The following is a 16531-nucleotide window of genomic DNA, read 5'->3' as shown; positions in this document are numbered from 1 at the left end:
AATAGGTCTTCAAAGACAGTAAATTCCTCTAGGTGTGAATGGCAAGGCTGGTAGATATACGGAATGCGAGATGATGGCGAAATTGAGGCTCTGGCATGTCAGGTACAGACAGCAGGAATGAATCCCAAGTATGAAGGCAGTAGGAGTATACTTAAAAGGGAAATCAGGACGGCAAATAGCGGACATAAGATAACTTTGGCAACTATGGTTAAAAGGAGAATCCAAAGAGACTCTATTGTTACATTAAGGGTAATAGACCAACTCAGGAGAGAATGGGGCCCCTTAAACATTAGCATAGCTGCCCACGTAAGGAATCACAGGAGATGGGCGAGATACTAAACACTTTTTTTAACATCAGTATTTACTGTGGAGAAGGACTTGAAGCCAAGGAACTTGGATAAATAATGATGTCTTGAAAAGCATCTATATCACACAAGACAAGATGCTGGAGGTCTTAAAACACAAAGGTAGATAAATCCCTGGGACCTGTTCAGTTGTATTCCAGACTTTTGTGAGAAGCTAGGGAAGAGACTGCTGGGCCCCTTGCAGAGATATCTACATCATCAACAGCCATGAGTGAGGTGTCAGAGGACTGGACGGTGGCTAATGTGGGGCCATTATTTAAGAAAATCTGTAAGGAAAAGCCAGGGAACTATAGACCAGTGAGCCTGACATCAGTGGTAGTTAAGTTATTGGGGGGGGTGGATTCTGAGGGACAGAATTTATATGCATTTGGAAAGGGAAGGACTGACAATAGTCAGCAGGGCTTTGGTAATGTGAAATCCTGTCTCACTAACTTAAGTTTTTTTTGAACAGGTAACAAAAAAAGGCAGCCCTCTGTCTCCTACCTTCAGGCCAATTTTGTATCCAATTGGCTAGCTCCCCCTGGATTCCACCTAATGTAACCTTGCTAACCAGTCTACAATATAGAACCTTGTCAAAATGGCTTGCTGAAGTTCATGCTGTCCACAGGAACTTCAGCAAAGGTGTTTGACAAAGTTCTGCACAGTAGGCTGATTAACGATGTTAGGCTACAGGGAATCTAGGGGGAGCTAGCCAACTGGATACAAAATTGGCTTGAAGATAGGAGACAGAGGCTAGCAGGAGACTGTTGTTTTTCAGACTGGAGGCATGAAACCACCAATATACCAAAAAGGTCAGTGTTGAGAACACTGCTTTCGTCACGCAAATGAATTATTTGGATTCAAATATATAATGGTGTGCTTACCAAGCTTGCAGATGACACCAAAATTCAAGGTATGGTGGACAATGAAGACGGTCATCTAGAAATACACCAGGACTTAAATCAGATGGGCCAATGGGCTGAGGAGTGGCAGATGGAGTTCAACTCAGTTAAATGTGAGGTGCTGCATTTTGATAGGCAAACCAAGGCAGGATTTGTACACTCAACATTTAAAAGGCATCTAAACAGGGACACGAATTAGGAGGGTTTAAGAGGGATATTTGCCAGCATTTGATCCATCGGATTAGATCAATTTAGGGTACCTAGTCAACTAAAGTTGTTTCCGTGCTGTATAACTATGACTCCAAGTCTTCACGACTATTGCCAGAATGTTATCAGGTCCACAGCCTTAGTACCATCCAATGCCTCTAGCCATTTCTCCGTATCATGTGGAATGAATCAAATTGGCCGAAAGCTGGTATCTGTAATGCTTAATCCATATCCCATCTTTATCCAAGGCCATGCAAGTTTAATCATCCTCAAATAATTATCCAATACCTTTTCATAAATCCCTATGAAATCTGATTACACTACACTTTCAGATTTGTGTTCCAATATTAAACTGTGTGGTGAAAGTTCCCCTCATTTTCCCTCTGTTTCTTTCAGGAATTGTTTTAATTCTGTAACTTCAGTAGTACCTACTGACTTGCAGGAGGCAACTGTTTTTCCCCTATTTTCTATCAAAATTCTTCATGTTTTAAGACGTCATCCTTTAACTTCTGCTCAAAGAACAGCAATCACAACATGGTCTACTTTTCCACATAACTGAACACTCCTATCTCTAGAACCATCCTGACAAATCTCTATATTCCCTCAAAGGCCTTGAAATTTCACAGCAACACTGCATGGAAGATCTCAGCTGAGGCCTAACCAGAGATTTATCAAGGCTTAGTTTGACTTCAGTGTTTAGGCGTACAGTGCTCCTCTTTACAGAGTCAAGGTTCCCTTACACTTTCTTAACCACCATCTCAACTTGTCCTGCCAACTGCAAAAGATTGTTGAATATACACCCCTTGGTCCTTTGTGCTTTTACTCATTTAAAATAATTCCATTTAGATTATACTGCCTCATGTTTCCTCAAAGTGCATTACTTCAGATTTATTGGCATTAAATTGCATTTGCCACGCAGCTTCCCAATTTCACATAACAATATATACCCGCTTTAAGCCTCCTACTATCATGACCACTATTTATTACATTACCAAGTTTTGTTTCATTCTTTTAAGGATGTCTACCATGTTCAACTAACAGAAGTTGAGGGGTCTGCCGCATATACATTATATTCAAGTTTAACAGCCAATTATTGTTCCATAGCATTCACTTTATCAGGAAAACAACAGCAATTTAAACAGATTGCTCTAAAGGTGTAGTTTCTGAACGAGATCGAATCAGTGCTGTGGAACATCCTGAAACGACATCTGACTGTTTAGAATCATTCCCAGGCACATGATAAAAAGCATCACAAGTTGACAATTTGCCCACTTTTCTTCAGAAAAGGGATCAGAAAAACAGCAAGAGCAATCTAAAATCATCTGCTGGTAGTATCTGATATGAGTTCGGAAATCACAAGAGGACTGATGGACATTTTGTGAATCAAGTCTTTTGTGGCAATATATTTCCTGATCAGTTTGGTTATCCGGTCCTTCCCGTTGTCCAAATCATTCTAGTTTCTGAAATAGTTTCATTAAACTGAGGCTCATGTCAATAATAGCAAAAAGCCACCAAGATAGAGGGTGGTTATGTTATTACAAACGTCATTGAGACCTCTAACTTACAAAAAGAAATTCAAACTTCCAGTTAATCACTGAAAGAAAATGAGACAAGACTTCAGGTTCTAACAGGTTTACTGTGGGAGTGAAAAAAATGAATAAAAGCTCTATTAACTAAACAACATCTTTAGGGGTTATATTTAAGCAAAAGAACCAAATTTGCCCCTTGTCCAAGCAAAGAAATCAAGTTTCACAGAGAGATACTATTCTGTCCTTTAAGGACGTATGGCATTTTCCAAAAGTTAGTTCAAAATGATTCTGGATTCCTGAAGATCAATACTGTTCCATCATTTCCCTGCCTTGTAATGTCGGTTCTCCAGGGTGACAGCATTACTGAAGATCCTCCATTTAACACAGCATGTGATTCTACCAGACCCTGTTTAAAGGTCCCAACACAGCAGACTAAATAACCAAAAAAGTGTTTTCATGGATACCTTATAAATCATTCCATTCTCAAAGCCCATTTTCATTGCACCATGATTCACATTAGCCTCGTATTGAGGTGGAGATACTGATTTGCTATCTATCAAGAGTTCCAAGGTGAGCAAGAATTAAGTGAAGTGGCCAATTTAAAGTACACCTATTTACAACCTACTACTCTCGATAGTATATTTTGGTAGTCTGCCCACCAGCATAAACACACATTCCCTCTATCAAGAAACAATGGTTGTGTCGTTGCCCTGCAGCAAGATGCACGACAAGAACTCAAGGCTTTTTCAACAGTACCTTTCAAATCCACATCCTCTACAACCTAGGAGGACAGGGCATGGAAACACCACCACTATTCAGTTCCCTAAGCCATACTCCATCCTGACTTGGCACTGTATCACCACTACTTCACGGTAGACAGTTCAAGTTTCAGGAATTGCCATCCTAACAGCAATATGGGCATAGAAACACTGCACAAACTGCAAGGGTCCAGATAAGTGCTACACAACACCTTATTAATGGAATAATTACTGGCCTATTCTGCAACAATTACATTCTACGAACCAAAAAAAAGTGAAAACTCTGAGGGTGCTACCACCACCTTGAGCATTCTTCCCGTAAACAGCCCTTCTTTGACCTCAAATTATCGAATCAGCGAGGCTTTGCTGGCAGCCAAACTTCAAAACAGGTCACATGATCCACATCACTTTGCCTTAAATTTTAGACCATTCCAAAACAATCTAATAATCCTTCTAACAGTAACATTATGCTGAACTAGATTTTTCTTAGAATCAAAAAGGTTACATCCAAATGGTGAAGTGACCTACCATCTCCCATTTGGCTCTTTTGAAAAACAACATTTTCATTACACTTCCCTACCTTTCCTCTTAGCCTCCATGTTTTGGCTCTTCATAGAATCCCTACAGTGTGGAAGCAGGCCATTTGGCCCATCGAGTCCACACCGATCCTCTGAAGAGCACCCAATCTAGATTCATACCTCTATCTGATCCCTGTAATCCTGTAATTCCCATGGCTAATCCACCTAACCTACACATCCAAGACCACCATGGGCAACTCAGCACAGCCAACCCACCAAGCTGCACATCTTTGGACTGCGGGAAGAAACCCGAGCACCCAGAGGAAGCCCATGCAAACAAGGGGAGAATATGGAAACTCCACACAGTCGCCGGAGGGAAAATAGAACCCAGATCCTTGGCAGTGAGAAGCAGCACTGCTAACCACTGAGCCACTATGCTCAGTGTCAAGGTAGTTATCCACATCCACATACACAGTGCATTCCAGATCGGAACCAAATGTTGTTTTCAAGTTTTTCCTCACATCACCATTGCTTTTGCCAATCATCTTAAATTGGTGTTCTCTGGTTCTCAAACCTTCTGCCAACGGGAAGAGTTTCTCAATCTACATTGCGCAAACAGAAGTATTTTACAAAAATCATTCAAAATTCATCTCAACTTTCTCTTCTGTAAAAAGAGAATAGCCCCAGCCTCTTCAATCTAACGAAACACAAAGGTTCCTCATCCTTGGAGCCAGCATTATTGATCTTTCTTACATCTTCTTTAATACCTTCACATCTTTTCAAAAGGATGATGCCCAGAATCAGACAAAATGCTCCAATGGGCTGCATTTAGTGAAGTCCTTCATAACTTCTTGCTTTTGAACACTATGTGCAATTTTAAAGGTTAGAATCCAATCTGTCTTTTTTAAGAAACCACTTTCTCATGTCACTAGACCATCTTAAATAATTTGTGCACTATGTACTCCACTTTAGCACAGTTATTCAAATTACATTCCTTATTTTATATTCAAAATTCCCTCTTCAAAATTCACTAAATTTTGTCCAAATCTTAGCCAATTATTCCTCCATCCCATCCTCTTGAAATTTGCCACAATCTCCTGAGTTCTTCATACTTCCAAATCAAGAATGACCTGCCAATTTTGAAATTATGCTCTGTCCACTGAAGACGAGTTCATTACTATAAAATAATAGTACTACCACCAAATCCAAGTGAATGGCACAAGGTACCAACCTCTGGTCCAAAAACAAACAACCGATCACAATCATTTTCTCCTGTCATACAAGCTTTGTATCCATGTATCCTGCTAGACTTCAACTCAGCTGATAAAACCAGGTGTGACACTTGGCCAAATGCCTTTAAGGAATTCAAGCAAACTAAATCAACTATATAACCTTACCCTTCTATTCTGTTACATCAGGGGAAAAATATTCAAAACAATTTACCTTTAACAACTTTAATAAATCTATGTTGGCTTTCTGTAACTAATCCATGTTTGTCCATGTGAGTACCAATTTTGTCTCAAATTGTGTGAACAAAACTGACCAATCTGTAATTGCTGGGCATTGACTTTCATCTTATGATCAAGAATGCAATATCTGCAATTCTCGCATCCCCTAATACCACCTCATTTATTGATGATATCTTAATTGACAGTCTGATGGTCTAGGTAAATTGTCTCTGGCAATTCTCCATTAGCCAACCCGTGTCTCCCGACGTCTGAGTGGATTTCTTCCCACAGTCCAAAAGATATGCAGGTCAGGTGGATTCGCAATTCTAAACAAATAACTGGCCAGAATTAGGGGAGCACAGGCATTCTGAAAGGGTTGTAGGCCTGGAGAAACTGAGAGAAATAGGGAGTCGCAAAGCCAGAGGATATGAAAACAAGGATGGGAATTATAAAAATCAAAATGTTGTTAGATGAAGAAGTAATATCAATCAGCTAACATAGGTGTCATGAGGCAATCGGGTTTGCTGTAAAACACCGAGCAAAGTTTTGGATTACATCACATTATAAAATGTAGAATGCTGAAGACCAACCCGGGGCATGTCAGAATAGACAAGTCTAGAAGAAATGAAGGCACAAATGAGGATTCGTGCAGTAAATAAGTTGAGATGAGGACAAAGTTGAAGAGGAGGAAATTGGACTGAGAGTCTCTTCGTGATAGCATAAGATCAGAAGCAGAACACAATATCAGGCACTCAGGCTGCAGATGTGGAGACGGATGGAATCAGCAATTAAGGAACAGAGTTGGGAGTAGGACTTACAAACATTGCTACAGTCTTCCCAAAGTATAACCGGAGGAAATTTCCATGGGAGAGTCAAAGACACAATGGTGAGATAGAACAAGGTGTCAGCAGCACACAGGAACTTTAACGCTCTGCCTTCAGATGGTGTCACTTAGGGGCACCAAGTGAATTGGAAATAAGAGTGGGCCAAGGGACAACCCAGGAGAACACCAAGGACAATGGGGCAACAGCAGAAATACAGAACGCATGAGCAGGAAGAGAAAATACATTACAAGGGATTCTCTGGCTATAATTAACCAGGAAGAAAGAAACATATGGAAGTACACTGCAGCATGCTTATGAGAAGACATGTCAATGCTAAATCTAACTAGACATTTTACTTGGCTCAAGAGCAAACAAGCCAATTGAAGGTCATTAGCGATTAGTAAAAGAAAATACACAAAGTCACAGGAAGCTTACCACCTGAGGGCAATTAGAAATGAGCAATAAATGCTGCCTTAGCAAGCAAATCCCACATCCCATTAACAAATAAGTTTTTAAAAATTGCTACACGGTAACTGTGCCCGTCTGGAATGCTTGGAACCAAACCATTTGTGGATTTTTTTTTGGAATCTGAGTTCAGAATACCTCAATTAACCACAAATTAATACCCCAGTTATAAATGTTTACCTGAAACAGTCAGATGTGGAAAAAAAAATAGAAAAACAGTAATAAAAATTGTTATACTCATTCACATCTAGTCATGAATGATGGAGGACAATTAAACAAATCCCTGGAACGAGGTTGTGCAAATATCCTATCTTCAAGGATGGAAGAGCCAAGCACATCAGTGGAAAAGACAAGACTAAAGCTATTGCAGCAATCTTCAGCCAGAAGCGCTGAGTGGATTATCCATCTCAGCCTTGTCTACTGGTCCCCAGCACAACAGGTACCAATCTTCAGTCAAGTCGATTCACTCCACATGACATCAAGAAATGGATGGACTTACCGCTCACTACAAATGCTACAGGCCGTGGCAACATTCCAGCAATGGTACTGAAGACATATGCTCCAGAGCTGGTCTTTCCCCTTGCCAAACTCTTCCAATATAGTTAAAACACTGGCACCTACCTAACAACGTAGAAAATTGCCCACCTATGTCCTGTACACGAAAAGCAAGACGAATCCAACCCAGCCAGTTATTACCCCAACAGTCAATTTGCAATCAGTAAAGTGATGGAAGGTATCAATAATCATGTTATCAAGTAGCACCTGGTCAGCAACACCTTGTTTGGGTTCCATCAGGGCCATTTGCTTCAAACACGTACAAAAGGGTTGAATTCCAGAGGTGAGGCGAGAATGACAGCCCTTGACCTTCAACCAAGTGTGGCATCATAGTGGAAATCAGGGTCAAACTCTCCGCTGGTTGCAGTCATACCTGACACACAGGAGGATGGTCATGGTTGTTGAAGGTCAGAGACCTCAGCTCCAGGACATCTTTACAGGGGTTCCTCAGCGTAGTGTCCAAGGCCCAACCATCTTCAGCTGCTTCATCAACGGCCTGCCTCCATCACAAGATCAGAAGTGGGAATGTTCACTGATGATAATACAATGTTCATCACCATTTCCGGTTCTTCAGAGACTGAAGCAGCCTATGTTCAAACGCAACAAGATCTGGACAGTATCCAGGATTGGGCTGACAAATAGCAAGTAACATTTTCTCCATGCAAATGCCAGGCTATGATCATCACCAATAAAAGACAATCTCACCATCACCCTTGAATCTCCCACTATCAACATCCAGAGGGTTAGTCTTGATTCAACTGGATTCACCATATAAAAACACTGACAACAAGAGCAGGTCAGGCTGTAGGAATATTGTTGTGAGTAACACACTACCCAATTCCCCAAAGACTGTCCACCATCTACAAAGCACAAGTCAGGAGTGTGATGGAATACTCCCCACTTGCCTGGATGAGTGCAGCTCCAACAACTCAAGAAGCTTGACACCTTCCAGTACAAAGCAGCCTGCTTGTTTGTACTACATCCACTGTCTCCACCAACACTTAGTACACTCTGCGGCTCCTATTGACAAGATGCACCGCAGAAATTCAAAGATCCTCAGATAGCACCTTCCAAACCCATGAATTTTCTAAGCCCTGGAATAAACAAGTTGGGAAGTATGGGGGTATCAGAAGAAATTAGTCAGGTGTCAAACACAACAACAGAAACAGTTGCTTTTAGTGATACAAGACCAGAAGCCCAACTCAGGATCCAATAGCAAGTATATTTAGTCTAAAGCAGGTATAAAAAGGTTTAGTGTGTGTCTGGAAGTTAGCAATCCACTACAACACCGGAAAGCAAAGCTTCACCAAGACTGCAAGACAGATGATATCAGTCCCAATGGAATATAACTTGACACAGAGCCTAAAATGAATGTTTTGGTCTGTACAGCATTTAGTAGGGCAAACTGCATTTCTTCCAAAACTGAATGTTGATGAGCAGACTGGCAATAGTAATGAAGAAGATTAGAGAGAGATGATGGCAAGGTGGAGCTCAGTGTTAACATCCACACGTGGCACTTGCTGTTACTAGTTTTAGGTCATGGCAGCCAATGTCCAAACAGACGAGGCCCAGAATAGATCCATAATGGATTCCTTAAGTAGCCACGCACGAATAATAAGAGAATGTTCTGCTGAAGATGGTTCGATTGCTTAGAAAAACCGTACAAGCATTCAATTAAGGACTAAGTGTAGGTCACTTGGTCAATCAAGCATGCACCACCATTCAACAAGATCAAGACTGATCAGATACTCTACAGTCCAGCCTAACCCCAATGAGCCTTCACCCCCTGTTAACCAAGAGCCTACCTCTACCTTAAGAACATTCAATGACTGTATTTCCACTGTCTTTTGAGAAAGCTTTTTTCTCCCCCCCAAACATTCAAGATCTTCTGTGAGAAAAAGTAACACCAGTGCCACTCAGCTAGAAAATAAGAGACACATTTGGAGGAAAATGACATTGCAAGTTAGCAGGAGATTGCAGAACTCAGGGGTATCTGGATTTCCTGTTACCTAAAGTACGAAGTTAGTATTAATTACAACTTGATTATGAAGGCCAATGGTATGCTTGCATTTATTGCAAGGGGAAAAGAATACAAAAGAAATGACACTTTTATTATACAGTGCCTTGGTAAGGCCATTTCTGGCATATGATACCAATTTCTGGTGGTCTTATTCAACAATAAAGGTAGACAGAAATTTATGCAAGAGATTCAATCTAGACACAGCTTCAGGATGGCACAGTATTAATGGGCTTGACTGCAAAGTACAGAAGAGAAAAAAAAAATTTCATGTAGCACTAAGAGACAGGAAAGAAGAAGCAAAAGGAAAAATTTTAAGGATTAAACAAGAAGGCCCCAAAGAAACAATTAAAATACATAAACAAATTGACACAAAGTTAAATAAGTATTAGATAAAAATGAGATAACAAGGTGTCGAGCTGGATGAACGCAGTGGGCCAAGCAGCGTCAAAGGAGCAGGAAAGATGGCGTTTTGGCTATGGACCCTTCTTCAGAAATGGGGGAGGGAAAGGGATTCTGAAATAAATAGATAGAGAGGGGAGGTGGATAGGCGATGGAAAAAGGGGAAGATAGGTGAACAGGAGACAGACAAGTCAAAGAGGTGGGCGTGGAGCCAGTAAAGGTGAGCGTAGGTGGAGAGGTAAAGAGGGGATAGGTCAGTCCAGGGAGGATGGACAGGTCAAGGGGGTGGGATGAGGCTAGTAGGTAGGAGATTGGGGTGGGGCTTGAGGTGGGAAGAGTGGATAGGTGGGAGGAAGGACAGGTTAGGGAGGCGGGGACGAGTTGGGCTGGTTTTGTGAGGATGTCGGGGGCCCAGCTCATCCTCCCTGGACTGACCTACCCCGACTCTAACTCCCCACCGACATTCACCTTTACTGGCTCCAACCCCGCCTCTTTGACCTGTCTATCTCCTTTCCACCAATCTTCTTCTTTATCCATCCTCTATCCACCTCCCCCTCTCTCCCTATTTATTTCAGAATCCCCTTCCCCTCCCCCATTTCTAAAGAAGGGTCTCGACCCAAAAAGTCAGCTTTCCTGCTCCTCTGATGTTGCTTGGCCTGCTGCGTTCATCCAGCTCTACACCTTGTTATCTCAGATTCTCCAGCATCAGCAGTTCCTATTATCTCTTAGATAAAAATGTCCATTCCTATATTATGATTGATGCTGTAACTCCTTGAAATTCATTTCTCATCACTTTGGATAAAGCAATGGCAGTCACATTGCTTAGCAGCTGGTTCACCAAGAATCAATATTTTATTGAGGAAAAATTTAAAACTTTTTGTTTTAGAAAGTAAGTTTGATATGACAGGAAATCTGCACTTTGTTAGAAATCTACAAAGACCTACACCTCAAGTTGAAACAAAAACAAAGCTGTAAGCTCAGCAGGTCTGGTAGCATCTGCGAAGGAAAAAACAGTTAAAGTTTCCAGTTCGGTGACCATTTCTCAGAACTCAAGAACTGAATTAAGGAGTTCTGACGAACGGTCACCAGACCTGAAACATTAACTCTGTTTTTTCCGTCACAGATGCTGCCAGACCTGCTAAGCTTTCCCAGCAACTTTGTTTTTGTCCCCCAGACTTGCGTTTTCTTTTCATGAGTCACAATCACCAGTATGTCACAAATGTTAGAAGGTGCAATAGCAAACAGAGATGGCCAGATAGCCTGACAGCCACAAGCATTTTTAAAGTTTATAATCCACATGTACAACTTGCTGGCAATTACAAAAAGACCTGGTTGAAACATTTCACGCAAAAATCTCTCCAATCTCACAACAGACCATTTCCGGAAACATTATCACTTTCACTGGCTAAGCTACTAAGCCTAGGCATTAAACACAGACAGGAGCACCCACACTCTCAAAATATTGAAACATTACGTGTGCAGGAACTTCAAGAAAGTACAAAAATTTTCATACACATGGGCCAGATTTTACTCAATGCAGTGAAAACTGGCTTCTCTGGGAACATCTCATAGTCTTCTTAATGAAGTATGCACACCCTACATATTTCACTTGGTTCCAGAATACAAACCTGATACCAACTGTACTTTCTTGGTTCCAGAAGTACCATCTCCAGAAGCGTAAACTGAATTAAGGTGCACAATGTTATTAATAAAACATTGCTGCATATTTTACATCATTTCTGCAATGAACAGAGTTCATTTGCATTTTTTTTCAATTATGTATACAACTTGACTATCTGATATCGCACTTATTCAATCTATGATAAACACAAAATTTCACAATATTCGTACTGTTGTCATACTTTTGAATGCCTTCAAACACTGCAGATGTTTCAAATAACACTAAATTCTATATTTAATATATTAACATTTTTAAATTGTTAAATGTGACTGACTAATTAAAAAGATCCAGTAATTGATATTCAAAGGGCTATAAGCCACAAGCCTTACTCCTCAAATTCACACATTTGATTGAGATGGTATGCCTGTAAATCTGTTCATGTTCGACGCAATATATTCCAATGATATTGTGGCCCAAAGACAAATCTAATCCTTTAGAAATTACATTCTAAATAGACATATTATAAGAAAAACATCAATGAACACACAACTCAAATAATTTCATTTCAGAATCTAAACAATTCTAAAAATGTCCCCTAAAAATTTCAATTTTACTATTTTCCAAATCAAATCGCAAATTCAAAAATGTAGTCTTCAGCATCAGATTTGGTGACGCAATAACATTCTTTAATATAACAGGTCAAATATCCAATGCATCCTATCCATGCATTATCAATAAGACACCAAATCTGTTATGCAAAGTTCTAACTCAGGAAAGATATTCAAAGTTTTGGCAAAGATCTGTAGCCTGGGTCATGGATAAGGTTATTGACTTGCTCACCGAGCTGGCTTGTTCTCGTGCAGATGTTTCGTCACAGGTGCTAGGTGACATTATCAGTGAGTCCTCCAATAAAGCTTCCCAATGTTACCTAGCATGGCAGCGAAACATCTGAGCAAGAACAAGTCAGCGCAGTGAGCAAGATATTCCCATTCCTTCATTTTTGCTGCATCAAAATCCTGTAATATCCCATCGAATACCATGAATGGAGCATCACATCCACATGGTCTGCATTGGTTCAAGTAAGACGTGACCCACAACAACCTTCAGAGTAACTTGGATTCAATGAGTGCAGCTTTACCAGCATTACTCTTATCCTATAAACAAATAACGGAACAAAAAGAGAAGGGAAAAATTATAGGCTAAAATTTTCCATTGGCAGTAACGAGGAGCCACGCATGCAAACAGCAGTATATTGGAAAATTACAAGCAGTGTTTGCAAATTTTCCATCTCTTGAAATCATTGCTTGGAGAATTAAGGGAACAATGTAGCAAACTGAATATATTCTCATTTTGGAGTTTTGGATGATGGTCTTGAACCACCCAGCGGTCCAATTCACTTTTACACCTCAATAAAACATTGTTTTCAAAAACCGATATTGAAATTAAATGAGGGATTTGTTGAAATTTATCTTCCCTACATAGAAGACATAACCAAACAGGAAAGTGACAATATTAAAACAAAATCCATCAACTTATTCCAAAGTGATCTCTGGGGCAGCTTGGACTGAAACCCATTCCCTCTGGCCCACAAGTAACAACGTAATCTCAAGGGATGACTCCATGTGTGTTTGGAAGAATATTAGTTGATGTGCTTAGCAGTTAATTACTTGTGGATAGAGTTCCCACGGGTGACACACAGCTCTTCGTGCGCAACATAAAGCTGACAAGCCAGCTGCTAGCACCGGGTGCAGGGTGTCCAGCGAGTGTTCTGCAGCAAGTATTTCCTAAATCAGCCTGTTCCGAGATGTTCCTCTACGAAGAAAGTGGGATTAGAATTTGGGCTCCAAGCTGAAAGATAGGGACACCACCGCTACCCCGCAAGAGCCCTTTCAGATTCCCCAAGAGCGGGCCGCCGCTCCCGGACCGACACGTGCGAGGTGAACTAAGTTTTTCAATGTTTGAATTTGAACTGTCCCAGCCTGCGCGCTCAACGATAGCCGCCCCTCGTTTATTTTAAACGCGCTCGCAGGATTCCACAACTGAAACCCGCCAGCAGCACCTTGGCCTCGTGCTTCCAGCCCCGCCCCAGGCTCGTGCCTACTCAGCTCCATACTGCCCCTGTCGGCGAAGCCCGCGTGCGGGTGCGCGCGCGCGCCCGCCTGCGCGCTGGCTCCGCTCTCCGAGCCTTCACCACCACCCCCCAACCACCCCCGCGCCCAACCTCCTCGGCTCGAGCCTGCTCCAACTGAACTGGGCGCCAGCGGATCGCACACGCGGAAAAGTCCACTGGTGCGAACGTTCCCGCTCCCCCCGCCAACCTCCTTCTTCAAAACCAACATTTAACATATAGATTTTTCTCCTTTTTTTAAAAAATAAAGATTTTCTTTGAAAGAAACTAAAAGAATCCGTCACGGCAAAGCTCACCTTTAACAGCCCGAGGCTTAGACTGTTTGCGTCTGGACATGTCCCCAGTCCTTCACTCCGCTGGAAGAATCTGTCCTGTGGGCGCTGCTGTCCGGGGCAGGGACTGGAGCTCCGAACATCAATCTTTGCTCCGTGCTCTCTCTCTCTCTCCCTCCTCCTGCCCGTTGCAATGCGGCAACTTCAACCTCTCGGAGTGGACTACGTGTGACGTCTCCTTCCTACTTTTTTTGTTCGTGGTGGTGCTAAAACTAGATTTCAGTGAAGTGATGATTCTTTAAATTTTTTTTTTGGTTTGTGGCTTTTTTTTAAAATAAGAAAAATCTCCTCTCTCCCTCTTATTTTTTTTTCCCTTTTCCTCTTCTGTCTCCCAACACACACCAACTTCTTTGCAACTGGTGGATTTGGATGCGGGGTCCAGCCAGTCCACGCGAAGACAAGAAGTGATTATTTACGGGGGAGTTGAGGGGTGGGGAGGAGGAGGAAAGACGGCGGGAGGGGGGTCCCTGTTTATTTTTCTCCTTCCCCCCCCCTCGAAATAAACTCGATGTTTTCAAAGGAAAAAAAGTATGCCACTGCTCCTTTTATTTCGATCTATTGTTGCACGAAATCCACTTGCATTAACCTCCACCTTCCTTCCGTGCAAACCTTACAAACACCACCAACCTTCCTTCCCGCCCGCCCCCTTTTCCCAAGTCAACGGCGACCTCAAGGACTAAAATTCTCAGCAAGGAGCGGGGCGCGGGGAGTGCGTGCAAAAAAAAGTGGAGAGGAAAGGAAAAAGCAAAACAAAATCCCGTCGATCTGACGCTTTAACTCTCTGCACAACAACAATAATAAACTTGGCGGATTTTTAAACGTGTGTGTGTGTGTGTGTGTGGAGGGAGGGATCACCTGTTTAGCCAGAAATCTAAAGAGGGTACGAGGCGCCCCTTGTTTATCCTGCCCGGAGAGTGTCCCGATCCTCCTCCGTTAGTCGCACACATAGAAAGAGCGGGGCTGTCTGTCCGAGTGTGCGGGGGATGTTCACCGACGGGGGGCCGGCGAGCGGGACCAGCTTGGTGCCATGACCGCCGTCCGGCTGGCCGGCTCGGCAGCAGGGCCAGCTCTTTGTGCCGCCACCGCCGCCGCTTCTGCTGCTGCTGCTGTTGGAAGCGGAGCTGGCTGCTGAGGAACTGCGTTAGCGCGCAGTGCAGACACATAATAAGCTGGGAAATTCAAGTAAGGCCCAAACCCATCAGGACCTCTCCACGGGGGAGCTTTCCCGCAGGGAGACGCGCCACACGTAATCACGGAGGAAATCGCTGTCCAAGTGCAGAGCACGCATGGTGAATAATGAAAAAATCCTGAGTGCGCGATCGTGCCAAAAGCATGGAGCCCTGGACAAGCCTGGAGCGGACTGCAACACACACACAATAAATACCTCCCTCACACTGCCTCCTCTCACTCAGATACACACATCTAACTAAAGCACCGCGAACGCCTCCAAATGCAAATTCAGCCTCTCGAATCCTGCACCCTTTCTACCGACTTTAATTCTATTCCTTTTAAAGAAATAATCATATATACTACACGCCGCTCAGAACGGAACAACTGCATCGAACTCATACAGAGATCCCGAAAGAAACTAATTAGTTTCGCGCAGCACTGACAGCAAGGGAAAAAAAATATCATTTACGGTGGGGGGAAAGGGGCGTCAGTTGTTCCAAACCTATGCAACTTAACAGTCTCCCTTCAACTCCACTGCTTTATACGGGAAAGGCGATTTTGAAATTACAACAGAAAGCAACCCAACCCCCGCCCCAGAAAAATGATATTAAAAACGGTAATGATAGTGGAAGGCACCAGACTCTTGGCCATTTAAGCAAGTCGCTCCAGCTGAACCACAAACTGCTTTAATGTTGCCATTACTACACATCTCCTTTGATTCGCAGAAGCAATCTCGCATTCACAGTTTTTAATAACCTAATTCCTACCGAACAATGGAAATTCTTTAGCTTCCAGCACGTAACTCCCTGCAGGGCACAGTGAATTTCAAAAATATCCGTAATGATACGGTGGAATTAAAAGGGTATTAGTGTTAGTAATTCGTTTACATCTAATTATAAACTGATGGAATTATGCCTATGTGGCTAACAAATATAATCGGTTTGAATTTATTTGTGTGGATGTGTGTGTGTTTGCTCAGACGTGGTTGTCGACCACCTCTGTGTGATTTTAAATACAATTTTGAGGTAAGAGTTGGAGGGGAGTTAACAGATGAGCAAGAGACAGACTGGAAACCTGTTCTGAAAATCGGTGGATGTTATCAGCCTTATAAATACAATAAGCCGGGGAGGGGGGAAATATTTTTTTCAATAGTGAGGTGTGTATTTTATCTGTTTATCCAGCATAAATAACACAAGTGATCCTCCAACCAAGTCCGTAGTGACAACAAGAAACGCAGTAAGTCATAAAATTGTGATTTTTTTTAATTTAGTGGTTCTATGATCTGACTTCACCCCCAGGGGCTAATGCAGA

General features: G+C 42.3%; 1 protein-coding gene across 6 annotated transcripts in view; it reads right to left on the bottom strand.

Annotated features, from left to right (window-relative positions):
- Positions 1–15457, bottom strand: part of znf423 (zinc finger protein 423) — a 333392-nt gene extending 317935 nt beyond the window's left edge. For 3 of the 6 annotated variants that reach the window (XM_059651673.1, XM_048546745.2, XM_048546746.2), the window contains exon 1: positions 14015–15457. Coding sequence is in view for 5 of the 6 variants with exons in the window: in XM_048546745.2 (XP_048402702.1) it covers positions 14015–14054 (40 nt within the window). In the remaining variant the exon portion in view is untranslated. Of the gene's footprint in view, positions 1–13257; positions 13329–14014 lie in introns of those variants that run through there. The other 3 variants (XM_059651672.1, XM_048546744.2, XM_048546743.2) reach the window with 3 other exon arrangements.
- Positions 15458–16531: the final 1074 nt, after the last annotated feature.

Source organism: Stegostoma tigrinum, chromosome 16 (assembly GCF_030684315.1).
Source record: "Stegostoma tigrinum isolate sSteTig4 chromosome 16, sSteTig4.hap1, whole genome shotgun sequence".
Lineage (NCBI taxonomy): Eukaryota > Metazoa > Chordata > Chondrichthyes > Orectolobiformes > Stegostomatidae > Stegostoma > Stegostoma tigrinum.
The sequence above is the reverse complement of the archived record's forward strand: the minus strand, read 5'-3'. Positions and strand labels throughout refer to the sequence as shown.